This window comes from Rousettus aegyptiacus, unplaced genomic scaffold (assembly GCF_014176215.1).
Source record: "Rousettus aegyptiacus isolate mRouAeg1 unplaced genomic scaffold, mRouAeg1.p scaffold_m13_p_3, whole genome shotgun sequence".
NCBI classification, from domain to species: domain Eukaryota; kingdom Metazoa; phylum Chordata; class Mammalia; order Chiroptera; family Pteropodidae; genus Rousettus; species Rousettus aegyptiacus.
Genome location: NW_023416306.1, coordinates 109930543 through 109958459, shown reverse-complemented (window position 1 = coordinate 109958459; position 27917 = coordinate 109930543). Strand labels below are relative to the sequence as shown.

Genomic DNA, 27917 nt, shown 5'->3' with positions numbered 1-27917 from the left:
GGTTTATTTTAGTGTTTACAAATGAGTAAATGTTCTGGAAAAGGTAAAACCATGAAGATAATAAAAAGATTAGTGGTTGAAGGCTGGGAGAGAGATGACTAGACAGAGCACAGAGGATTTTGGGGAAGTGTGTATGATATAATAATGGTGATACAAGTCTCTAAACCCACAGACTGTATGACACCAAGAATGAACCCTAAGCCAAACTATGGACTTTGGTTGATTATGGTGTATCAATATAGGTTCATCCTTGGTTTTTTTTTTTTTTTAAAGGTACCAGTCTGCTGATGAGTAATGTTGATAACGGGAAGGCTATGCATGTGTTGGGATGGGGCATAAATGGGGAAACTTTTGTACCTCCCTCTCAGTTTTGTTGTGAACCTGAAACTGCTCTAAAAATGTCGTTTATAAAATGAGGGGAAAATGGGTAAATCACCCTCACACACAAAAAAAACCTTTCTGTTTTAAGTACCTATTGGTGATAATTGTTAGAAATTCTCTCAAATGATAATGACCAATTCATTTCAGCAAGTAGAAAAAGATATAATCTGTTAATGTTAATTACCAAGGCATACTTATTAAGAAAAAACTCAGTTTTGTAACACAGACTATAGGACCAAGGAAATGACTTCAGGTGTACAGAAGTCAAGTCTCTGTCTACAGTGCTACTGGCTTCAAATAGGAAGCTCTATCAAATCTCCAGGACAGTTGCAACCTAAAAACACTAATCTTTGCATGACCTAGACCATGTGTGTACATCCTTACTGAAGACGTTCAAAGTCAATGGCTTGGGAAACATCGGTGAATAAAGGCAAAGAGAGGGAGGCATTGCAAGGAATATGGTTCATGAAAGGCATGGTGGTGAAAGCATGAAATCTGACCAGCTGTAATGCGAATCTGTTTAAAGAAGACTTAATATCACTCATCACTAAAGAGAGGAGGTCAAAATAGTCTAGAAAATGACAAGGCAGGATCTGTGCATCAGCATGTGTAGTAATGGGCCTCTAAGTCAGCATGCCACAGTGAATGCCTAAAAAGTTTCCGAAAGCAGGATAATAAGAGCTGAAGGTCCAGACCACTATACCATTAGACTGATCCTAAAATTTAAAAATCTGTGAACCAGAATCTCTCTAACAAGTATAAGAACTCTTCATTCTGGTGTATTCTGAAATACATCAAGAAACACGATCAATAAAGGAAAATGGAAAGAACATGCCTTTGTCAATGGCGCGGTAAATTCTGGCCTTAGGCCCTTTGAATGGTAGATAAAGTTTTTGTGGGATGGAAAAGGTGCTGGCACCCACTAGAGATCACAGTTGGAAAATAGATAAGTTGCCAGTTTGACTACCCATTGTGGGTTGGCTTTACCCATCCTGATTGGGGATAGCTTCTTCTATAAGCAAATGATGGTTTTTTGTGCTCTCACTTTAGAAGAACTAGAGAAGGGGTATAAGAAGCTGCAGAGATGAAACACCAACTGGCTATTCGCTACATTGTTATGATCTCCTTGCAGCCTTGAAGTAAGTAGTGTCAGGCTAAGGAACAAAGAAGACTATACAAAGAGACTTCAGAAAGGTGTAGAAGTGCCTTACTTAACCAAGAATACTCAATATCACATGATTTATGCCACCTACTCTAGATGGAGAAGATGAAGGGCAACCTTTTAATACTTTCCTTATGAACCGCAGATGGCATTAATGTGATAGGGGTGGTTTTCAGTGTGCATTTAGCAGGACATAGCTATGGCAGGCTATTCTTTCGCTCACTGTCTAGGAGGCTAAACATTAGAAGTAAGGCTCTGTGTGCTCTGTGGAGTCTCTTTGGGTCTTTAGATAATCCTCAAATCTCCACAAGGCACTGGCCTCAGTTCACTAAGTCAGGCTGTTTCTCCACAGCCAGGGGAAAAGAGGCAAAGTCCAGCCTCAGTTCTAAATAGGTGTAATCATGGAGACCTGCCAGGAGCTGTGGGAACGAACCTCCCTTATTTTCGTTCACCTTGACAACACTCCGTCACTATGTATTATCAGAGGAATTCTTTATATAACTATTACACATGTATAATAGTTATGAAAGTCAATGAAATAAGTAAAGTCAGTCTTCACCGTCAATAAAAAATAAGTACCACAAAGACCAAACTCATTAACTCCTCACTGTAAAGGGAAATTTCTTCCTCACGGCAGTAGCTAATGAAAACATCGCTGACTGGTCTATGTGGAATGTTTCCAAAGGGTAAGAAAATAAAACTCGAAGAAGAGAGCCATAGACAATATGAAATAATGAGCAACCCCTTAATCATTTATCTAGGGCAGGCCAACAGGACTATGTACTTGAACACACACACACTCTTTTATGCTCATTCTCTCTGCAGAGTCTGACCCTTGACCCTGACTCCCCTCCACCCCATATTCCACCCCCTTCCTCCAGGTCAGTCTCACTAGCAGGTCTTAGACTGAAAAGACTTAGCTCCTGACATATCCGAATCTAGTGTCTAAAAATTATTCCATGATAAATTAACCCGTCACTTCTACTTCCTAAATTTGGCAATTTTCCCTCTCCCATTCCTAAGATATTTTTCTATTTACAATAAAGCAAGTCCTCTTAGAGACCAAATTTCACCAGCAACACAATCAGTCACTTCATGGTTTTAGCAGGCTATCACTTGTAGTATCCAAACACATTTTTGACTTCAAATGATTAATTGCAGAACAAAGGCTGCTTCCGTTTGCAGAGCTTCTCCACCGGGCCACAGGGGAGTAGAAGTGGGGGATGGGGGTTCCCTGGACTTGCCCTGGAATGCATGATCAGTTAAAGCCAATCACTCTGCACTTGGTAGACGAAACACCCCGAGCCACCCGGCGATTTAGGTGCAGAGTGAAAGGTAACAGCATTTCATTTCCTTGTTCAGGGAGAGGTGTCTGGGAGACAGACTGGAAACTGAAGTTGGCCCTATTCATAAATCTGCAAATTTAATTGCAAAGCACGGCTGGTCTTTGGAAGACCTTTTCAATCCTGATAATGAAGACATGCATGTGCTTGTAGACGCCAACTCCTCACTCTTTGATTTTGAAACCTGTACCACCTACGGAGTTTCACCCAAAACTAGAATTGGTCAGAGGCTGTTCGCAGGGTGACTAAAACAAAATGGTGAGGGAACAGGGGAGACTGTGTAGAGCAGGCAGCCTTTCTGGCGCCCCTTAAATCATACTGCCCAGGCAGACCCCTATTCCATCTAGTCTATGCCCAAGGCAGGAGCTGTCAGGAGGCCCACAGATAAGCAATTTAGAAATATTTTAGCTGAATGGAGGAGACTTACTTTGGATTTCCATTGCTGTCTGCCAAGCTAGGGAAATAGAGTGCAGACAGATGCTCTCTAAGGTTCTTATTGAGCTCTAAAGAGGTCTGAGGCTTGGCACAGCCATGAATTCCCAAAGATCTTCACTTTCTTGTTTTCTTTCTAGTTTTTTTTTTTTTTTAAGACAAATTGAAAGTAATACAGTCAAGAACAGAGAAGATGATTGTTTTAGTCCATTGACTAATCTTTCTTGTTCTGAACATGTCTATTCTTTTTAACAAAGCTCTTTAGATTTTAAATCCTTGGATAAAAACAACCCATATGGGGTGTATTTGGGGAATTCTACCACCAAAATCCAAATAAATAAGATCTCCCATCTATCAGCAGCAGACAGCAAATTATGTAATCAATTTCAACATGGTAAAAGAAAAACACAGTGATTGTTTATTTGTTTAACAGATATTAACTGAGCACCTATTATGTATAAGGAAATACAAGGTGCTTGAGAGAAAATAAAGAAGGCATTGGTCTTGTCTTCTAGCTTATGATTTAAGGGAGGAAATGTCTTTAACTACATGAATGAAAAAAAAAAATCACTAGCACTAAAATTGAAGAGACAGCAATACCCCCAGAACTTTGGAGAAAAGACAGCTTACAAAGACTGAGGAAAATTTTATGAAGGACTAAGTATGTGAACACTAAATAAAATTCTTCTAGAGCAGGTTCTCATAGCTTATACAGCAGTTAAGACAAAATAGGTATTTTTAAAGTATGTGCTTAAATCAAGGCTGATTAAGTGCTGCAAATTTATATTGTGAGAATGTAAATGCATGAGAGACCAATGTGGACTGAGTGCTCAGAGAGGGCCACACAGAAGGCATGACAGTTAGGCTGGCCCCAGAAATCACATATGTGATTCTTCCAAAATATATGTTGAGCATCCCAAGTCCAGGCCTTTGCCATGCGATCTCCAAGAATCTCCTTACCCCATTTTTTCCTCTAAGGAGCTGAATTCATCAGCTCTGCTAATACCCAGCTCATTTCCTACCTAAAATCACAGTAAATCAGGGTTAGAAGAGACCATAAAGATCACCTAATTCTAGCAGTTCCTAAATTTGGCTCAGAATGTAGTAAGAACCACTGGGGAGATGTCCTTTTCCTTCCAACCTCCAAAGTTACCCTGATATGCAAGGGATGGGTGAAGCCAAAGCATTAATTGCAGTGACCAAACACAAAATGTGTTTGTGCTCTGCCTTCTCTATGGGGAGCTTTCAAAACTATAGATCCCTATACTTGACCCCCTGGGATTCTGATTCGGTAGATTTGTTCACATTTTTACAAGACTCTCCAAGTGATTTGGAAGATCTGTCAGGTTTGAGGGTTGCTGATGTGTAACATTCCCCCCAGTGCCTTTTGAATCCCTTCTACGACTTTCTGCCTAGGGTGGTCCTGTTTATGACTAATCATCTTGCTAAGGCCCTCCTTGGCTTCCACCTTTGATTGGAATCATTTCCTTCTCCAAACTCTTACACCACCCAGGATTTTCAATACTTACTTGAAATCATTTTGTTCTAAGTTGTGAAGTCCTTTCTATGTCAATAAACAATTATTAGTCTCTCTGGTGGAGATTGTACCATAGAAGATATAACAAGGAAAGTGTTTATGTCATGTGGGTGGGAAAAGACACATACACTGTTAAAATAACAAGATGGAATGAATTAAGTGCTAAAGGACAGAAAGAAAAATATGCTGTCAGAGACCAGAAGAAGAGGTAGTTCTTTCACTTAGAGGCAATTCACAAAATTTCTGGAGGAGCTGGTTTTGAAGTCAGTCCTTAAAAGATGACTATATTTAGACCAACAAGAAACAACCAAGGGCAGCGCAATGTCCAGAAATTATCCAATGAGAATATACAGCAAGAACGTGCAGGTGTGGTGAGTGCATGTGGGATGCGGATACAGAAAATGAGGTTGGAAAGTAAGTTCAGGGCAAGTTTTTAGAGGTTCATGCTCTAATTTGGGAGAGAATATGGAACACTTGAAAGAGTTCAAGTTTTCACGTCAAATAAGAACTAGGTCCTTATCCCAATTCTGTTGCTTACTAGTGATACTGTGATATTGGCACTTTGTTTATTTTTGCCTATGTTCATCTATGAGTAGCAATACACCTTCTTTTCAGGGCCATCCTTTCAAGGACTCAACAAGTTAATGAACATAAGTACTGACCTCGTGTGGTTCATTCTCTCCCCTTTATTTCATCAGTAATAGGAAACAACAGATTATGTTTAAAGACATAGATGTGATCTAACGTCTGCTTTAGAAAGACAACTGGATACAAAAGGACATTGAAGAGGAAACAGAAAAACTACATGCAGGGAGAACAGTTCGAAGGACATTTCAATAATCCAGGCAAGCGATGAGGTTCTGAACTAGGGCAGAGCCACTGGGAAAACAGAATAAAGAAGAACCCATGAGGAGGCAAAACTGAGAAATCAGCAACTTGTGGAATGTGAATCTTGTGGCATTAAAGATGATTCAGGTTTCCAGCCTGACGTTTGCTACGAGGAGGCCAGCGGTCAAACTGAGAGTGAGGGAACCTAAGAGGCCTGAGTTGAGAAAGAATACATTCTTATTGAGACAAAATGAATCGCAGAAAAAGGCTGGGCATCCCGCGGGAAGGTGTAGTGTGCCAGAGGAGATTTGGGTCTAAGGCTTAGAACTAAGAGGCTGGCTCTGGGTAGAAACACTTGGGAGGCCTTAGCAAAGAGGTGATATGTGAAGCTGTGAAAATAGTCGGGACTAGTTACAGAGAGAGTATCAAGCAGAAAAGAGGAACACTGAGATCTGAACCTCGGGAGAAGGTTCTCACTTAATAAAAAGTGGAGCTAATGAAGGAGAGTGGTCACCTGTACAGAAAGATACCCAGAACACTATCGGAGCAATGAGGCACCTCAAGACAGAAAAATTCTCATCAGTGCCAAAAGCTAGTAGTGCTAAGGAGTTAGAAAGAGCCATCTGGTTTTACAATTAGAAAAGGAGGCAAAGTCTGCCAATGGTCTCAACACCCATATCTCCTGCTGCCTTTAGTAATGGAGCCCATGAGCCTTTAGCTGGGCACATGGCTCCCAGGTCAGCCTACATTTCTTTGTCTCCCTTGTGTGTAGCCATGAGACTAAATTTTGCCCAGTGAAATGTGTGCACCTTCCAGGCCACAGGCTTGAAAGGAAAGGGTGTGCTCTTCCCTTCCTACTGGCAGGGACTCAGCAGTAGTGGTGCTGATGGATGTGATGTGAGCCATCTTCAACCTTGCTAATAAGGACCACGCCTTAATGATGGCCGCCACAGGGGAGAAGGAACCTGCGTCCCCAAGATTCAAACAACTTGTACTTGAATTATTAAGCAAAAGTAAAATAATTTTTTCTTGTTTAAGCAACAGTTATTTTGGTCTTCGTATGACAGCTGAGGCTTTGTCCTTAATGATACAGGAAGGAATGAATATTTGCATAGGAAAAAAGAGGTGAAGAAATTAATATGTAAACTCTTTTTTTTAAAGAATCTAGAAGGGAAAGTGGGAATGATAGTTTCCAGAGGAAAGAGAGTCAAAAAGGTGTTTAGCTTTTTGTTAAGTCAATAATTTTATAAGTCTTACCATTTTGACATCTACTATCTCCTCTCCTTATTCATGGCATATTTTTAATTTTGCAGAAGTAGTTTCAATTATTTTTGCTTGGGAAATAAGAAGGTTTTATTCTTCATGATTATGATAAATCTGTTTATGTTAGTTCGTTCGGACATTTTCTGTTTGCGTATTTATTTGTACAGAACTGCCTTTAAATATGACTTAGAAAAATTCAAAGTTTTGCCAATTAACTAGAGGGTAATCTGTATTATTAAAGGAGTCCTTTAACATGTGAAGCTTCTTAGCAGTTAAGCATATACAAACCATTTAACCACAAGACAGAGAGCCAGGGAAAAGAAAGTTAACTTGTTAGAAGTTATTGTAATGATCCTGTCTAGATGTCAGTAGAAAAGCAGAATTCAATAAAAATTTTAGTTCATGAAACTTTTTCCAGGAATAACTTTATCATGTAAAGAGAGGAATTCCTGCAACGTCTACACTACAAACAATGGTTCCTTTGTGGGTTGAGTGATGACAGCCTTTTTAAGTCCCCAACTCCTGGTCCTAAAGTGACCTGAGCAGTAGAGAGTTCTGAGACAGCTTTTTAGGATAACCCCACAACAGTTCTGAACTATCTGCTGTCAAGGGTATGGCAGTTGCATAATTAACCATAATAGCTGCAAATAATATACTTAGAATAAAAACTCTGTTGTTATTTAGCTGAACTAAGAAAAACAACAACAACAACAATGATAACAAAAAAAAACCAATAGTGTAAATTATAGCTATGTGTATAATAAAATTTCTTATTTGCATTGCACATAAAATTCACCAAACTCCTTATTCACTCATTACTTACCCATTATGGGGTTTTTAAATGGCACTTTTAAAGTTTGCTTTGGCTCACAGTGAATTATTTGCTAAGACTTTATTTCTGGAGTCATGACTCCTCTGGGATTTCTCTACCTTTTGGTAAATTCATAGCTCATTTTGTGGGTAGCAGTGGTTTGTGGCCTCTATGTGTGCATGTGTGGTCGTATGTGAAGTATAGTCTTAAGATATCCTAAATGGTGGAACATTTCATAAGGAAGGGTCCTATATCCCAGAGTAATCGAATAGAAAAAATCACAAGCAGAAAATGAGTAAAGAATAGTCAACAAAGGTAGCAGACAAATTAGGTTACGTCCTTGCAATTATGCATAAACTTGAATAATCTGCTGATTTAATGAGTGAAAGAGAGGTGTGCTACAAAAATTCATTGAGTATTTGGATATCAAGGGGCACAAATAAAAAAGTGGGTGAAAAGTTAAAATTGAGACAAAGCTGCCTCTGGGAATAAAAACTTGATGAACTTTAGTAAGTCACTAAATGCAATGTTGGATATGGATGAGCAGAGGGAAATTTTTTTTGCGTGTACACTCTCAATAAAAAAATGTGGTCTCTAAGACCAATATCAGTATTTTAGAGGAAGAACTGGGGACATAAAGCAAGGTAGCTGTAGACATTTACCAATTCTAAGAGGGTGATGAAAAATCTCCCTGCCCCCAAAATTTCTCCCCCACTTACCACCAGACTTTCACTTGAAATGTCTTCCAATACAGTCTCGAATAAGCTCGAGAGCGAAGGGGAGGAGCATTATTTTAAGATTGAAACAATCAGTTTCCCAGAATATTAAAGCAGTTTCTAGATTTATAGAGATTACAGGCTAAACAAGATCATAGTGAACATTTAGTTCCTGCTTTCTCCTAATGCGTACATTTTACAGATGTGACAGTTGGATCCTTCAGGCAATAAGTTACTGGCTCATCACATAGCAAATTAATGGTGTAAAAATGTTGGTTTTTAATTCTCTATCTAGAGGTCTTTTTTATGCTACTGAGCACTCGCTTCCAGTACTCTTAAGGGTAAGAGAAGGGTCTCATTTCACTGGGGGATGAGTCCCAGGACTAAGGGGTGCTGCATGAGGACTGGGTGGGTCGCAGAATGAAGGTCTAAGAAGTGGGGCATTCTAGACTTGTGCCTGGACACAAGAAATTTGCTATTTTGCCCAATATTGGCTTAAATGATAAGGGAAGTTTACTGCCATTAATATATCATCATATAATATGCTCTTCTACTGGATATAGGTAATCAGCAGGTAAACCATATTGCCAGTGAAATACCATGCCCTGATACCGGCTTAATGGTAGGGGTTACGGTTTACCCACAAGGGAAAAGAACACTGGACATTTTTATACAGTCTTTTATATGCTTAGAGGTTGTTCTGGGTTTCATGAGGGGCAGTTGTTACTCTGATATGCAGCTGAAGCATCCTGATTTTGCATCGAGCTAATGTGTATTCATGGATACCATACTAAGTAGAACAAGAAGTAAGGAATCTCTACTATTTAAAATTGGCCTCGAGTGACCTAAGCTAGTTTTCAACACTTCCATTTCATTTGGAAGTGAACCTGTCCCTTTGAAAATATTATTATTGATCCTTGATTTTCCCCAACAATTTTGGGGGGTTTTAGTTGGGCTTCCAATATATCTAAAAATAAAGTGAGTGAAATTTCTTCTGATGGGATCCCAAACTATCTCTTTCTTTTTCCTAATAATTACAAGTCATCAGGTTTTCATTTGGTTATGAATTTTATGTTTGAAGTAGGCTCTGTACCATGCTATGTTACCTCCTGACATTTAATGTTGTTGGGATTTACTGGATTTCTGGGAAAAGTATAATTAAAAATGATATTATCAAACATCATTAATTAGGTATCAAAATGAAGTAATCATATTGTTTCTCATTGAATTACAATCAAAGAATTCAAGTTAATTTGCCTATTTTATCATAACAATATGCTATTCCAACAGTTTCAAAACTAAATCCCTTAGCAGACAGAGGGCAATTAGAAAAAATCTTTACTTCAGAAGAAAATCCAGGATATTTGTTTAACTGGGTGAGTAGTAATATACATAATGTGCTAACATTTCTTAGCAAATAGATTTCTGTAAACAAGCTGCTTCCAAAAATACTTTATGAGCCGGTCGTTAACTTTCAGAGATGTTGTTTTAGGTCGGAAACCTCAGTGATCCATCTCGCGAAGCGCGGCTGGAATTAAGAGACCCCTGAAATCACTCAGTGAGAAGGACTGAAAAGGGTCCAGTGAAGTCATGACCCTTTAAAGGTGTTGGTTTACAGAGTGTGAAGTGGGCAATTCGCCAGCTGCACCCAGGAAGCAGCGCTGCAAATGCCTCTGGCCAGGAATCAGAGAACATGTCATTCTAAAGGACCGCTGGACACTGCCACCACTGCAGACCCACGGTTTGTTTGGTCTAACTTCGACGATAGGGAAAAACCCCTTAATTTGGAATATAGTTAAGTATTTCAACAGAAGATTATTACAATGAAAAGCAATTAATTACACTCTGCTCTTTTCTGTTTTTTTTTTGGGGGGGGGAACAGTTTTTAGGGGTCCAACCTCAAGGACAAATTCACTTAACTATGCTCAAAACGTGAGGTGCAAAATCTTAAGCAAAGGCCGTGCAATTAGAGTGCCGGATTTCCCCGTCTTCAGGCGGGGACCTGTAGAGAGGAAAGTGCTACCAGTTTCCTATGAGGCTCACACAGCAGAATTTATTACACAGACACTTATCTTAGCTGAAAGGGTTAAACAAGCAATTACAGGACAAGAGCAAATGAGCTGGGTGTCAAGATTTTTTAGGATTTTTGTTCATGCTCTTATCAACAATCTCTTTTCTTAACAATATCACTTAACTATTTCTCTGCTTCAGTTTCTCTGTATAATGGATGTACTCACTTTAATTCCCGTGTTCTCAAAGAGGTGATGGTGGAAAGATATGTTGTAAACATTTTTAAAGGTCTTTGATTTCCCTAGAAAAAATAGGCTTTTGAAAAAATGTCCAGAGAAAATGTTTAGAAACTCAGTAATACCAGAACACAAATCTCTAAATTTTGACTGCTTTAAAAAATAGCTGTTTTAAGGTGAAACACAGTAGTGTATTGTGTGTGCAGATATATTATGTATATATCTTTTCTCTGATTACAAAGCGAAAAACAAAATTACTGAGCTAAGGAAGTTTATAGGTGCTATAATTAAATAAACCATTTCCCTTAATCTGTAGATTAATTTTTGTCTCCTCCTCTTTGAATGACACTCTTATGCATCTGTTCTGCAGAAACAGTAGCGAGACCTGCTTGAAGTCTAAACCCATGACACCCTTCATAGAACAGTGGCAACCTGATCAACACAGCGATCAAGCAGAAATGCTGTTTTCTGATAAAATGAACGAACACACACACACACACACACTTACACACACACGCATGCATGCACACCCCTATATTCAGAGCTGAGATTTTTCTTCTACCGCCAACTAATAAAATCAGGAGGCTGCAATGGGGCTGAGCGGCACACAGTTTGATGTCCTCAGCAGGATGCGGGGAGTCAGAAGTGGCGCTGTAAATCAACACTGTGTTAAGTGTGGCCTGAGTCTCAGAGATTTCCCTTTGATGCAAGTTCAGTATATTAATGGGAAAAGCATTCACTTTTATTTGTCTGTACTGTCTGCGACAGCAAGGCTGCCTCATTTAGCCTGGGCCAACATGAAAATACACAGAGAAGCAATCTGTTGCAAATTAGCACAGCTCCCCTTTCATTTACTAGCTAGTAATTGGAAAGGGTTAAGAAAGTGTAACTTATCAGGCCAGGAGAGTGTATCTGCTTGTGTGGACAGCAAGCCTCCCCTGAATTTCCCTCTGAGGCCCGAGGCAGCAGTCCTTCCTCGATGTCCACTTGGTTGGAAGGACAATACCGACACGTGTGAACGAGTACACTTCGCTAGGTTTGAGGAGGCAGTTTCCTGGAGTCCCCCTGAAGGTGGGTCTTCACCACGCAATAAGAACCTTACCTTTCTTTAGATATGTTTTTACTCTCGCGTTTCCAAATCGTCTTGAAGTCACTGCAGAACTCGTACCACACCATAAATACGTAGCTGGGTGTGATCTCCTTCTCGCCAGACTTGGGCTTCATCCCAAAATATCCCACTGTCGTTTCAAAACTACAACAGGCGGGGGACAAAAACATCCAGGGAGTTAGAGGGTGAGAAACCGTCAACACCAAGGCCCCATTAGGCTAAGGAGAGGGGGTCACTGGGGGCAGTTTCCCACATGTCCATTCTTTAACCCAGGAGCCCTGCATCAGAGTTACTGTGGCTTATCCCAAACCCCAGGAAATCTATTTTCTCAAATTCATTTTCCAAGAAATTCAACTTGACAGGGGATACTCCTGGGTATATCTTAGCTGCATAAAATGTAGCATGTATTATACCAGAGGATATGTAGGTGAAACCTTTTGAGATTGTTCTTCATTTCAAATCCATGTCATGTACCTGCTCCTCATTTGAAGTTTAATGGTTACATGGAACACTGATGACATTCAATTCTGTAGCATAAGCAGTGGTCAGTTAGAGAGCCCGTTGGGAATAATTAATCTGCTGAGTGTTTTCTGGAAAATCGAGACCGTTCTATCCTTATTCTGGCATCCACTGGCTTTCTAATCCGGGGTCAATCACTCAGCATCGAACTCTGAAGTTTTTCAAGGGTAAAATAAGAGACCTAGCCTCTATGATCTTTAAGGAGATTTCATTTTAAAACTTTCTGTGGCACAAGAATACAAGCCACCAATGTACAAAAACATATAATTGAGGGCATAGCAAGATTTGGGGTAAAAACCCATCTTTGATCTTGAGCAATGCTCTTCAATCTGGTCCAGGTTTTGCAAAGTAGACTCCCAGGTATCACTAAGAACCTCCTGACCTACGCCATGGAGGCTCACTGTGCACCAGACTCCCTGGGCCTCCCAAGCAGCCCTTCTTGGAGGCACCAGCTTTGCAGCAATTTATAGCTCTGCACTCAATCTTCCTCCCCACCACCCCCACCCACCCCAAGCCTCACAAGCTCATTTGCCATGAGTAAGAACCATTAAATAAATGGCCCCCTTTTCTAGGGTGTTAGAAACTAATCAAAGCAGGAATGGCTGGCCAGGTTTATTACTACTCAATGCTCTATCATCTGTTCAGACGCAGCATTTTTTTTTTTGTGGTCATCCTGAATACTGAGCTCCTAATGGAACTCCATTCAATGGTGATTGTAAAACCCTGAAGCCCCGTTACTATTATGGAGCATACTTTCATCTCGTTCTCAGGTATTGGCCAATATGTATCTCATAAGATTTTATCACATTTCACAGATGAACTGTTAATTGATTCCATGACTATGATTAGACGAGATCCAAGCTGGAGCTGCAGCTCTGAGTCCCATAAATTCTTTGTGCTTCTGTAAATAATAAATCTGTTTTAAATGCAAATTAAAACTACTGGTCAGGGAATTTTGGTTCTCAGTTATTAAAAGACTGGAAGTGTATAAGTAGAGAAAGGCAATAACTGCAGTAATTTCTTAAGGGACCCTCTTATAATTCCAAACATGTATATTCTGGAGCAAAACCAGTAGTGGAAGAGAGCAGTGATGTCCACGTTCATCCAGACACAACACCTAATTCTGTGGCAGGCAAAATACTGATAACACCAAATGTACACTCTAAGGGATATACTTTTATTTCATTCAAAATGAACACTACATGGATTGCAGCATTGAAATACGTATGCAGAGAGTTATGCGGTCTGTAGGAAAAGGTCACAGGTTTCTTACAGAGTCCCAGGGCTTTAGAATTGGAAGGGACTTATGCGTTGACACGTCCAATGCTCTCATTTTACAGATGAGAAAACAGAGACCTAGAAAGACTGAATGTCCCTGTTCACTGGAACAGCGTGGCCTACAACTCGGGGCCCCTGATTCTCAGCGAAATGCTTTTTCGCTCTACCCATCTATTGCTCATGCTTGCTGACACAGGCATTCAAGAAATAAAAGTTACTTTTTTTCTGTTTCCATTTTAGACACAGTCGCCCCCTGAGTCATACACAATATGCGTCACCCCCAGCAGAGCACACCAGTATTTTTTTTCTCTTATGCTCATCTTCTATACAGAAACATATTTATTTATGCATTAACAGAGATGAGAAAGTCTTTCCTTTTTAGTCTTCAGAGGAACAAATGATCCTCCTACTTTCTAGCAAGACATAGTGAAGAGCACAGAAGCGCCAGTTATTGTGCTTCTTGGATCACCCCAGGTCACCCTGACACCTCTGGACTTATTTGGAGCCTAGACTGTGAGACCAAGATGTTGCACATACCGGTGCAGTTTCGGCAAATGACAGCATTGTTTTGCGGGTTATCACAGAGCTTGAGAAAAGCATGTCATCATCCTGCAGACCACTAACCATGTACTCTTACCACCTCTCCCTCTGGGGAGTTGTGAGGTCCTGCTTGCTAACCCTAAAGAGGGTGAAAACTAAAGGAAAGAGAATTTCAGCATTCTTTTCCCGTATGTGTTTTGGAAACTAAGAAAGCAAGGGAACCTGTTCAGAAAAACCAAAGTAAACAGAATCCCAGGGGATGGCCTTGCTTTGAACACTCTGCAATTGTGACAGAGAGGAAGTCGCTCTGAGAATGTGTCTTACTTGATTTCAGCGTTTTTTTCTTTTCTCAAAAAGCTGGACTATGAACCTATAACTATCTGATAAAGTCTAGAATACTGCCCTCCCCAAGCAAAATTCTCTTCCTTTCAAATTCAATTTGACTCACAGAAGACTGATGATTGAAAACCATCTGAAATTTGGGCATAAAAATTATCGATATTTAACAGCCAGGGGAATTTTCCCCAGTAAACAAAGAAGTAATCTTGCTTTTTGCAGCTTCTATTTGCCAGCAGACGACTCTAAAATAGCTTTCAACTTTTAAGAGAAGGATTCCTAGTCATATTATATGTTTCATTAAACTTCTCTACTTCACTCTAAACTATTCTCTGATTCCTTTTCTTCCTGCTACAACTCCTTGTCTGATCTGTATTTTTAATTCAGCTAAACATTTTTAAAGTACTGACAACGATTATATCAAAGAGCCCATAGCAAAGTGAATGGTTTTACTTTTACGGTGTTGACATGCCAGAGCGGAACACATCCACTTATTGTTTTACATGCATGCTTTCAGAAACTGCTTAGGAAAAGCAAATATTCCTTAGCCTCAGAGTAAATTGTTTCTCTTGAGAATAAAACATAAGAATTTACTAAATCTCACACGAATATTGCAACACTGACCACCAACCTCCTTAAAGAGTATAACCAAACAACTGTGGTTTCTACATTAAAGATGGGATCGAACATATTTCATGTATGACATGAAAGCTAGACTACCTTCACCACAAAGTCACGGAAAACGCTGACAGCCAGAATTTATGACCTCCCTCAGCATGGCTAATGCACAGCAGCAGCTTCGGCCCCTCTAAGGTGGGCCTCCTTTTCCGTAAGCAAGAATCTTGAAGAAGTATTAGAAATTTGACATCTACCCCAGAAATTGACTTTCTGTTTGGCTGATATTTATGTACCCTTGTTCATGGTCTTTTTTATACATGCTGAATATTTCTATAACACAGATATACTTTTACACACTGAAGAAGGGAAGCTGACTATAGAGAAATCTAAAAACATACCATGTGATTGTCTTGATTTTCAAAGGTTATCATGCAAGGATAATAATCACCATTCAAAAACATGTCTGCGCTTAAACAAATGCAAGAATTGCCTTAACTTCACTTTCGCCTGCATTTTAATTTTATTGGTAACTGTAGTGGAAAGCTGGACAAGATGCTGTTGCCTGTCAAAGCAGAGCAGACAGCACCATCCATAGGCGTTCAGAACTCTCGGGAGGAAAATGATTCATGTCGAGTTTCCTCATCTACATTTAATGAACTCTTCTCCCTACACATTTGTAAAGCTCACTTTCCCTTATATGCTGTTTCCTTCTCCTATGTCTTATTTAATTTTCTAATACTTTTAGAATTAGTACTGGCAAAATTTATCTTAGTCTCTGGGCTGAATGTGAGAATGCCTCACTTTATTCCCACTCTCGCTTCTAAGAGGGAGGGTTGGCCAAGTTGACTAACCTGGTAAACTGAAAAAAACAAAAACAAAAACAAAAAACAAAATCCCTGTGAGGGACCACAGGGATTTTAATTCAGCTAAACAGATTGGCTCTACCAAGTGAGCTAACTGGCTCCACTCTGGTGTCTATAAAGAGAAAGAAAGACAAACAAGAGGCTTGAAGTAGACAAGAGGTCGAAGAGAAGACCTCTGAAGTGTCTTCCGAATTCTGGAGGGGCCGGGTGTTCCACATGCAGGGGTAAGTCCCTTCTCTCTACAATATCCTCTAAAATCTGAAGAAAGACATGATAAGTCTCTCAGGTCTTTGTAATAACTGGTTTAATCCTGCTGTAATGCTAAGAAAGATCATATTATTCCTGACTTCTATCAAGTGGTTGAGGAGCAGAGTAATGGAGGGGAGGCAAGCAGATGGAAATATATGTGAGACAGGTAAGTCACTTCTGGATGATCTGCGTCTTGAGGAAAAATATTTCCAACTCCTGTTATAGTGCTTTCATTCCAGCTCTCCATAGACTATTATTGCTCATGAAAACATAATCTTACCAAATGGAGCCAAAAGAATGGCTAGTCAGACATCATGTTAAATGAAATAAGCCAATCGCAAAAGGAAAAATACTGTGTAATTCCACTTAGGCGAGGTAACTAGAGTAGTTAAAGTCACAGAGACAGAAAACAGATGGTGGTTGCCAGGGGTTGGGGAAGGTGAGAATGTGGGAGTTATGGTTTAATGAATACAGAGTTAGCTTTGGAGAAGACTCAAAGAAGATGGTGGTAATGGCTGCACAGCAATGTGGAATGTACTTGATGATTGATGATGCTGATGATGATGATGATGATGATGATGATAAAAAATAGCTAGTCAAAGAAAGAATTGGGCCCAAGTCAGAGCTGCTTACCTTTTCTGTGCATTCTCCAAGTGACTTTCTTCCATTTTATGCTCTTTTTTGGCTGTGAAAGAAAAATAATTATGATTAAAACAGTATTTGCTTCCATCATATGCTTTGTATAATCTTCTAACTTGGAAGATACGCATTCATTATCAAACTAAGTCCAAATTCAGGAGTTGGCAGTCCCTACCATTACATCCTGGAGATGGCACTCAATTCATTACATCTACCACCACTGCTTCTTTGATAACAGCTATAGCTGATGGAGGCCGAATTATTTATGTTCTCACTGGGACACTCTTGAGAGTGAAAAGGGATGATATTAATAATTACACATGGACAAAGGCATAAATCGAAACAGTCCTGTCCAGGTTGGTACATGTGGTCACCCTGGCTATGGCTGGCCTCTTTGTGAGCCTTGGCATGTGCTCGGCACTCCCCTCCTTCCTCCAAATGTAATAAACTCATACTATTTGCAGCAGATCTGCTCAGATTCAAAGGAATTCATTAGAATCGTTGAACACACTGTGTCTATACCCATGGGCCCCTTTGGTAATCTGGGGAAGACTGTAGTCTTCTTTCTCAGAATATGGTTTTGAATGCATTGAAAAAAACACTTAGGACTACTAAGAAAGTCAGTGATACTGAGATACAATTCTGAATTCGCAGATTAGGAACCTGCACTCTGTAGAACAACTTAATTAGGAGGTTTCATTTTAAGGTGATTCTTTTACAGATTCTCCTTTCTAATCAGAAGATAATATTGTTGTATATGATAATACTATTCTTATACTTTAAAAATGTCTAGAAAATGGGCAAGTCATAATTTCTTTGAGCCTTAAGACTCCTTTCATCTAAGGCTACAATGACATGAAATGAATGGGAAAAGAAAATCAATCATATCTAGGGCCTATTGTGATATTCTATGAAGGGTATTAGAGCATTTTAAAAGATCGCTATTTTATTAAGCCTTGCTCTGCCATATATTAATTACCTTTGTGACTGTGGGCAAATGATTCATGATCAACCGTGTAGTGATTGCCTCATCTGTACTATGAGAATAGCCACAGCAACTGCTATCATACAGCTGTTAGAAAGATTAAATGAGATAATACACGTAATGTGCTTAGCACATAATACATGCTCAGTAAATGACATGTCAGGTATTATCAGTACCCCATTATCATTAACCTCCTCACTGATTTTAAATGTAAATTTTATCCAGTTACTCCTGTGCTCAAAAACTTGCAAGAGCTTGCCATCGCCCTTGACATTACCTCTAGAGTTTTCACAATGTTCCAGAAATCTCAGCAAATCTGTTCCCTGGCTCCTCTGTGACATTACCTCCTCTCTTCTGGGTTCATTCTACTCCAGCCTGACTGGCCATCCTGCTGATGCTTAAGCACATTGAACATGCACTGGGCACTTTGCACTCACCTTTCCTCCTCCTTGGGACACTCTGCCACAGTCATTGCATGACTGGCTCCCTCATTCTATTGGGTCTCAGCCCAAATATCACCTTTCCTGACCTCAGTAAATAAAAGGTCACTCCTTGCCACACATTCTCCCCTCCTCCTACCTCCTCATGTTACTCTTTCCCCCATAGCCTTTAACTACCTGACAGACCATTTACTTATTTGTTTACTATATATAGTAATTGAATATAAGCTCCAGGAGAGCAGCAACTTCATCTGGCTTGTGTTCTGTTGTGCCTTAAACATAGAAAGTGCCTATATATTAAATATATTATTTTAGCTTAAAAATGCATATACTGGATAAAGATTGCCTAAAAAGAATGATACAAGGTTTCTTAAACATAAAGCTTTATATTTAGAATATAATCTAGGCTAAAGAAGAGTGTGAGGTTAAAGCTGTATACTATTTTCTCTAAGTCCAATAAATTTCAGCTAACAAAAATGATTTCTTTTTATATTAAAATGATTTGGCTTTGATAACTATACCATTTTAGGTGAAGTCATAGTTAGGCCATCTTTTGTGGTATAACCTCCCTGGCCCCCCACCTACCATTGTCCTAGCAAGAATCTCTTTGAATTAGTCTGGTTCTTAGCCAATCAGATACAGAGAAGTGACCTATGTCTCTTATAGGCTACACCAAGTTCCCCCAAATGTGAAACAAACTAGTGGTTTGTTCTCATCCAGTGATTCTTAATTATGTGCATGACCAAACAAGAGGAAAATTCTTCTAAGGCCTGAGTGATCTTCCTAGAGCACCTTTGTTGTTTTCCATCACCAGATGGTTTCTGACTGGCTGCTTCCATACGGTGTTAAGTAGACTGTGGTCAAGCTGTCACTGTATATAAATTTAGTGACGAGAAATACCGTTCCCGGACTGAATTAAGCATTAGATAAGACTTTGAAACAGCTCTATGAATATGGTTATTTGGGGGAAAAAACAGCATCCAAATGGAAAAAGAGGTATCATTAAGAGGCAATTTTTATAGTACTATCTCCAAGGGTTTGAGGGAAAAGAGTCCTCAGGAAAATGAGAAGATCTAGAGATCTCAATTTTTCCTCAGCAAAAGGTCCATGTACAGATAGAAAAGGTAGCCCCCTCCATGGTGTGACCTGGAAGCTCTACCAGCCTGAAATATTTCTCCTGCCACAATGTATGAAATTTCTAACCACATCATTATACATTTTAAAGTATTAGAAATGGAAAATGTTTAAAAACTGGAGTCACATTCTAAAGTTCTAAGATCAAATAAGGTAATTGAAGGTTAAATCTAAGAATTATAATATTCTGAAATTTGATCCCTAAATTCTTAGTAGTAGAAGTGACACAGTTTTGGTGTAAGAAAGCCAAAAGTGAGTGATAGGGAAATGAGAAGGCCAAGCTCCATCTAAGACACTTGTCATTGCTACCAGATCTTCCACCTTTCCCAGAGAAGCTAGGATTTTTAAATAAATGTTTCTAACTTAAAGAAAAAAAAGATGTTTCAAATTTTGTCCTATAGGACAAAGAGAACATTCCCATTGGCCATATCTGGCTCTGCAAGCTCTGAGTTAAACCTTTAGTAGCTACTGACATAATGATGTAAGTGGGATTGTTTTTTCATTCCATGTGCCAGGTCCCATTCTAGGTGCTTGAGATGCCCCAGTGAAGGAAGCAGTCGAAGGTCCCTACAGAACTTTCATTCTAGTTGGGGAAGACAGATAATTAAACCTGAGAGAATAAGATCAAATATGAGTAAGTTTTGATAAAGCATAGCAAAAAAAAAAAAAAAAAAAAGTAGAAGGTAGCGGGGAGAGAATATTTCAATTGAAGATGGCAACTGTTAGATGAACTTGTCCTTACCTACAACTTTATCTAGGAGTGGTGTGCTTCCTTTTCAGTTTAAATTTGGTGCCGTGTGTGTGTGTGTGTGTGTGTGTGTGTGTGTGTGTGTGTGTGTTGGGGGAGGGGACCAGGTTTCCTAGAAAACAGTTTGGAGGAGTTGTCAGATACTAACAGCACCAGGGGAAACAGCAATAACAGGCATCCCCAAGCTTGCTCATTGTCCTCCTCTTTCTTTTCACAAGAAGGTATCTCATTGTTTGCAGTGAGTTAAATATAATTATTTTCCAACTCAGGAAACTAAAGTGGCTGCTTAGAATAATGATAGTCTCACAGTTTAAGGCAGTAAATGCAATAAGGAAAACAGATCAGAATATTGAAAATGAGAAGGTTCACCTAACATCAATTCTGTCTTCCAAACTTATTTATCAAGGCTGCGTATGCACAGTGATGATGCTGGATTTCTGGAAGTCCTCAGAGAAAGCTGAGTGGTAAGTTTGTGTGGTGACCTACCCATAGCATACAATTTTCTGTTATTGGTACAACTGTATTGCTCTTGTTAAACTTTAATTTTCTCCATTAGAACAACAGCGATTTTTCATAATCCTAGGTCACAGAAAGAAAGCAACATAGCGTCTTTAGAAGGTGTGTTTTAAGAGAGATTTGTGTGGATTTTATTTAATGTAGCCTTTACTGAATAAAAACCATTTGCTTTTGTGTAAATCTTTAATACCATGGAATTTTTGTTTCCTGGTTCATTTCATGGCCATTGTCTCATTAGTTATCATAAAATCACCCCACAATAACAATTTTGAAATTCATAAGTACTGTGGCCTAACGAGTGAAGCAGAAATGGCCCTTTCATTCAATGGTTGTGGGCCCAAGGAATGCAAATCAGAACTCAAGGTGGCTAAATGCCAAGTGTTAAGCCCAACTCTGCCGCTTACATGTCATAGAGAGGTTGTACATGCCCTGTTTTCAAGTTTTCCCCTCTGTAAAATGAAGATGATAATACTATCTCTCACAGAGTTGTGGGGGCTAATAAATGCAAAGGGAACAGTGCTTGGTTGAATCAGAATCTTTGCAGTCAGATCTGTGATGGTTCCTTGTCATGTAGAGCCTACTGGGGGTTCAAGCTTCCAATGGGACAGCTGCTTTGACAAAGTTAATTGCAGGTGTAGGATAGTGGAAAAAGCCTGGGCTTTGCGTCAGGCGGACATGGGTTGAATTTCTGCTCTGGCACTTATTAACTGAAAGACCTTGGGAAAGTCATTTAATTCCACAGAGCCTTATCCATAAAATTGGAATGATAAGATAGATCTACCTTTCAAGGTGGTTGTGACTAGTGGATACACTGAACGTCAGAGATTAACCTAGTGCATAACATACACTAGGCAACCCAAAATGACAGTCATTTATAACTGTTTGGCTAGAAGCAAATGCTAGTAATCACTATTCCAGCTCTCTGGCTTTGAGATGATACAAAGCTTCAAGCAAAATGCTGCTTGCTTTCTTAAGAATGTCCACACCACTCTTGGCAGACAATAATTTTGCGATCGTTTTCAAGTCAAATCAGGTGTCCTCTGCTTAAAACCTCACTGTTTTCCCATTTTACTCACAAAGCCTATATTCTTACTATGACCAGTAAGGTTTTTCTACAGAAAAGTGTTCCCTACATCCAACCTAAAGTCATTTTATTTGCCATTTCAGCCCGTTTTGTTTTATTTAATTCTCAGGAGCAAAAGATAGAAACTGATTTAAAATGTTGCAGACATCTGGGAGTTGAGGAGGTAGATGTGCAGAGACAGGTGCTTATGATTACTCTCAGCTAATGTTTTTTCCCACTTAATGATCATTGTGTTACACAGTCTCTGACCTGATTAAATGAATCACTTCTCCAATACTAAATGAAAGGTCATGATGCAGGGATCTGTTTTTAAAAAGTAAGCTTTCTGAGAGCAAAGATTCCTCTTTAAGCTCTGTACTCTATATAGTGACCTATTGCAGGTTTCCTGCATTGCACAATAAGCTCAGTTCTCTCCACTGACATGACACCAAACTGCCAACTTAAAAGGCAATCCAAATGCCATCCTTATCAAAATACCAAAGGTATTTTTCATGGAACTAGAACAATTTATCCTAAAATTTACATGGGACCACAAAAGACCCTGAATAGACAAAGTAATATTGAAAAACAAGAACAAAGTTGGAGGTATCACACTAACTAACATCAAAGTATACTATAAGGCTATAGTAATCAAAACAGCATAATACTGGCATAAAAACAAATACACAGATCAATGGAACAAAATAGAGAACCCAGAAATAAACCCATGCCTGTATGGTTAATTAAGCTATGACAAAGGGGGCAAGAATACTACAATGGGGGTAAAGACAGTCTTTTCAATTAATGGTGTTGGATACATGCAAAAAAAAAAATGAAACTAGACCACTTTCTTACACCATAAATTAAAATAAACTCAAAATGGATTAAAGGTTTAAGATTAAGCCTTGAAATCATATAACTCCTAAAAGAAAACATAGGCAATAAACTCTTTGACATTGGTCTTAGCAGGTTTTTTTTTTTGGGGGGGGGGTAAGGGGGTATATTTCCTAGGGCAAAAGCAAAAATAAACGAATGAGACTACATTAAATTAAAATCTTTTGCACTGCAAAGGAAATCATTAACAAAACAAAAAGGCGACCTATTGCATGGAAGAAGATATATGCTAGTGATACATCCAATAAGGGGTTAATGGCTAAAATATATAAGGGACTCATTCAACCTAAAACCAAAACAAACAAATAAACAATCCAATAAAAAACGGCCAGACTGTAGAATTATAAATTGGTGCAGCCACTGTGGAAAATAGTATGGAGGTTCCTCAAAAAACTAAAAATAGAACTACTCTATGACCCAGTAATTCCACTTCCGGGTATTCATCTGAAGAAACCCAAAACACCCATTCAAAAAGATATGTGCACCGCTATGTTTATTGCAGCATTGTTTATAATAGTCAAGATATGGAAGCAACCTAGGTGTCTATCGGTAGATAAATGGATAAAGAAGATGTGGTACATATATGTAATGGAATGTTATTCAACCATAAGAAAGAATGAAATATTGCCATTTGTGACAACACAGAGAGACCGACGGAGTATTTCGCTAAGTGAAATAAGTCAAAGACAAATATTGTATGATTTCACTTATATGTGGAGTCTAAAAATCAAAATAAACAAAAACAGAAACAGACTCATAGATACAGAGAATAAACTGATGGCTGCCAGATGGGAGGGGGGCTGGGAGGGTTGCATGAAAAAGGTGAAAAGAATTAAGATGTACAAATTGTCAGTTATAAAAACAGTCATGGGGATGTCAAACATAGCATAGGGAATACAGTCAATAATACTGTAATAACGATGTATGGTGCCAGGTGGGTACTTGACTTATGGGGGTGGTGGTGGTGGTAATCACTTCATAAATTATATAAATGTGTAACTGCTCTGCTGTTAAAAAAAAAAAAAAACAGAAACAAACTCATAGATACAGAGAATAAACTGATGGTTGCCAGATGGGAGGGGAGTTCAGGGGATGAGTGAGAAAGGTGAAAGGGATTAAGAGGTACAAATTGCCAGTTATAAACATAGTCACAGGAAGGTAAAATACAGCATTGGGGAATACAGTCAATAATATTGTAATAATTATGTATGGTGTCATGGGTATTAGACTTCCCAGGCTGATCACTTTGTGAGGTACATAAATGTCTAATCATTATGATGTACACCTGAAACTAATATAATATTGTATGTCAACTAATTGGAAAAAAAAAAAAGAAAAGAAAAAGGCAAACTGGATTATGCTACTGCTCACTCCCTCTCTGTCCAGGAAGAAGGACACTCACATCATGCAGAAAGCCCTTCGCAACCTGGCTCCTGCTACGTCCATTATGGGCTCCATGCTCCTGTCATGTGGGACTCCTCGCGGTTTCCGCTCTCAACCTGTTTTCTTACACCTTTATTTTTGGGCACTCTGCTTCCTCTGCTGTAAATGCCTCTTCCCCTGCCTTTATCTTTCCTGAATACTCCCATTGTAAATATCTTTTCTTTCTTTAAAACCCAAGCTCTTCCTCCTCTGTGAAGCCCTCCTCTGTGAAGTCACCTCCTCTATGAAGCCCTCCGCGTGGCCCTTTCCTCCAAGGAGTGGTGAGCTGTGCTTTCTGTGGAGGTCTAGCAGCACTGTGCTCACATATGTGGGACACGGTACTAAGATCATCTACTGGTAGTCTGCTCATCCTACTAGATGCTGTGCTTCTTGAGGGTGGCAGCCAAAATCAATTTCATAGTGATTCTCTCAAGTAACACCTACTGTACTTATTTGACAGGTGGATAAATCCACAGAAAGGGACCCACACTAAGAGGACCCAGTCCCTGCTCATTATCTCCCCACTAGGGGACCAGAGCCCACTTTCCAGCACAGCAATTTCTAATCTTCTGTTTTCTTTTTGCAACAAAATAGGAAAGAGTCCAGTCGAATCAAAGGGTGAGAAAGTACTATTTTTCACCCTGTTACATCTTGTTTTAGGTTGAAACGTTACTTAGCTTGCTATGTCACAGGCACAAATAATGACAGCCCTTGAGATCCATCTATATCAGACTGAATTTTTAAAATACATTAATTGTAAAAAAATGTAAAGTTTTTATCAGTAAAATGAAGCTTCCAGAAAATATTCAGACTAAAAACATCCATCGTCTAAATGTACCAAACTATCCAAATTTTATCCTTAAAAAAGTGTGTCATTCATGCACTGAAAGTGGCTGAAGGAGGAGGTCACTCTTTAAAGGAAGTGGGGGTTTTATGCCAAATATAATTAAGTCATATTTATGGATATCCATCCTGGGGGTAATAAATTGTGAAATGAAGAGATGGGATAGAGGTTGGAATATCTTCCTAGTATTCTTTACACAGTCTATTACACTTTAATATACCATGGTTTATAGACCTGACATGGTTGGTATAAACCAACAGGACGCACAGTAAAGAAGCTGTTTTTATTACAGCTCTACAAATAGAGGAGCCAGGTGATGCTAACAAGGAAACAAAGGGACCGCACTGCACTTCATGTGTTATCCATCTCATGAGAAACGGCAGTCATTTTTCACTTCTTAGAAAATCGCACCATCACATACTTTCCAGGAGAAAAGAATGCTCACCAACAAAGGCAACAGCACACTGACATTGGAAAGATGTATGCCTTTGTAACATTTATTAGAGAGGGGGGAAAAGGAAAAATATAAATACATGGAACCACTGAGTTTTGGAAAGGTCTTACCCTAACATTTTCTCCTCTTGGTATGCTTGCCTACGGAGAATGATTTCCTCCTATCTAGTCTTTCTATGTCACTAGTTTTCCTGGATATAGTTAAAGTAGAAGAATGATCATTTTGGTCTTGTCATAGGGTTTACATTTGCAAATATCTAGTAGGACAATAAATGTGAAAGCAAAAGAGGCCATTTGTAAGTTTTTTGTGTGTGTGTAAACTGGCATGAGGTTGTGTAAAGGTATGATATTAAGATCCCATATACAGGTATAATTTGATTTCCGGGTCACCTGTCTATGGCTAACGTGGACCAGAAAACTCAGTCTTTTGATGAAAGTACCAAGTAAAAGACTGTATCAGAAGACTTTGAAGAGGTCTTTGGAGTCATAAAATCAAAGGAACCCAGATAAAAGGAGTCTTAAAAGTTATCTAGTCTAACTCTCAGGCTGATGTTTGAGTCAAGATCTTCTTGGGTTCAATCAGATTTTCCAGATCTCATCATTTTTATCTGCCATTTTCGGTTGCCTTTTATAACTGAACTTGAATATTTTACTGAGCATCAAAGAAAAGGAAAATATTAGTATCATCTAACTTGGGCACCTGGGGCCTTTCTTGGCCAAAGTTCTTCTGAATAACGGAACTTGAAAAACGATTTGGGCAGCTATCCTTCCTTCCTCTTTCCTCCAATATGCACATAAGTAGTACCATTCTAGATGCAGAGGGCGATGTCAACTCATGACACACAATGGTGGCCTTTTACCATAGGGCTTAATTCTCTCATAAATGGTTGAAACAAGTCAGTCCCGATGCGATCAAGCTTATAAATGACATATGTCCTTAAGTCATTTACATTTGTATATTTCTAAACCCAGGCATGACAATATTCAAATACCTCATAAAATATCTTATTGCTATAATAATTTGAATTAGAAAAATCTTCCTGATTATATAATGAAAATAAATAAATTATTCTATTTGTATAGGTGATGAATACGGTTTAAGGGACTACAATATAATTCTAAATGTTAATCATATCATGTAGCCAATTTTTCCCTATAGCAACTATTGCAAAAGTAACCATTTTATCCATTCACAGTTCTAGGAGGTAACCAGGTTACTAGTACTGGAATCTAAACGAAGTAATTTTACCCACCATTTATAAGCCAGCCCACTGTAAAAGCTTTACGACTATTTTTTTTTTTTTAACATACCTTCACTTTAGATGAGAACTTTTGCCCTCACAGGTTAAGTTTTTCAATCACTCACAATATTGACACAACACTCAATATTTAGGTTTTATGAGGAATTCTGCTCTTTCCTCCTAAAGGCAACCATTTCATTGGCTGCTAATATACCACTATCTTTTTTTTCTCCTCTGCTTCTTTGTAGTCCGGGGAAGTCCCTCAATGCCGTACAACTACCTGTACACAGCAATTTTTTGGCTTCAAGTGATTTAGATGCAATTACTTGATAAATTTGATAGGACATTATAAAGTGTAACCTAGTTATATGCCAGTCCAACAATTTAATTGTAAAAAAAGGAGAAAGTGGATACTCAAGTCGATGAAGGGACTTTCTTGGGTCACACTAATAGTATCAGAATCCAGGTATCTTGATGTGGAATCAGATATACTTTCCAATGCCCACTGCTGCTTCTTCTTGGGGGTGGGGGGTGGGGAGGGGGAGGGGTAAGGGGGGGTTGAGCAGTGTTTTTCTCCAGAATTTTCAAACACTAAGGTGGTACCCTGGAGCTGTACTGCACTGCACGTTTTCCACAGAAGTATATACATCAGAGAGAAAGTGCCAAGATGGAATTTCAGCTTTCACTCTAAATTTCCTGACTCTTGATGCTTTAAAACAGACCATGGGGGTAAAATTTAGAATGATCCAGTGAGAGGCTCATTAACATTAATGGGAGTCAGGTGGTTGCAGTCTCAAACAGAGCCTGAAATTCTCCATGTTATCTCATGTCCCAGGCCCATATATATCTTTAACTTATCAGCATTAATACAAGTGACATGTCTTTTGTAAAAATGTTTTTTCTTAGTCATTTTTTCAGATACTTCTAAGTAAGCATATTTATAAAATGTAGATTTCACTCAGAGAGCAATCATACATGAATCCTGTTCCCTTAGTGTCTACCTTGCCTCCCTGCCATTTCATTCCCAGTGCGAAGACTATGACCGTCTACCATGCTCTAGAATTTTTTCAGAGGTCACAGAGGGATAGTGAATCCATCTGTAGCTTCATCATTCAGGGAGGAGACACCAAATGAAGACATCATCACTTAGGAAATATTATGAATTGTAAAGAAGTTAGATTTGTCAAAGCAGGCTGCCCCTATTTTGTTCCATGAAGAATCTTGGTGAAATTTCAAAGGCAATGGGGTTCAGAGTTGTGAGACTATAAATAACCATTTGGTGATAAATTGCACATACTAATATTGGAA

At 39.0% G+C, this 27917-nt stretch overlaps 1 protein-coding gene across 6 annotated transcripts in view; it reads right to left on the bottom strand.

The window, feature by feature from the left end:
• Window positions 1-27917, bottom strand: part of FMN1 (formin 1) — a 373160-nt gene that overhangs the window by 20620 nt on the left and 324623 nt on the right. For all 6 annotated transcript variants that reach the window (XM_016160807.2, XM_016160801.2, XM_016160803.2 and 3 more), the window contains 2 exons: window positions 16864-16915; window positions 11822-11971 (listed from right to left, as the gene is read on the bottom strand). In XM_016160807.2, the coding sequence (XP_016016293.2) occupies window positions 11822-11971; window positions 16864-16915 (202 nt within the window). The remainder of the gene's footprint in view (window positions 1-11821; window positions 11972-16863; window positions 16916-27917) is intronic.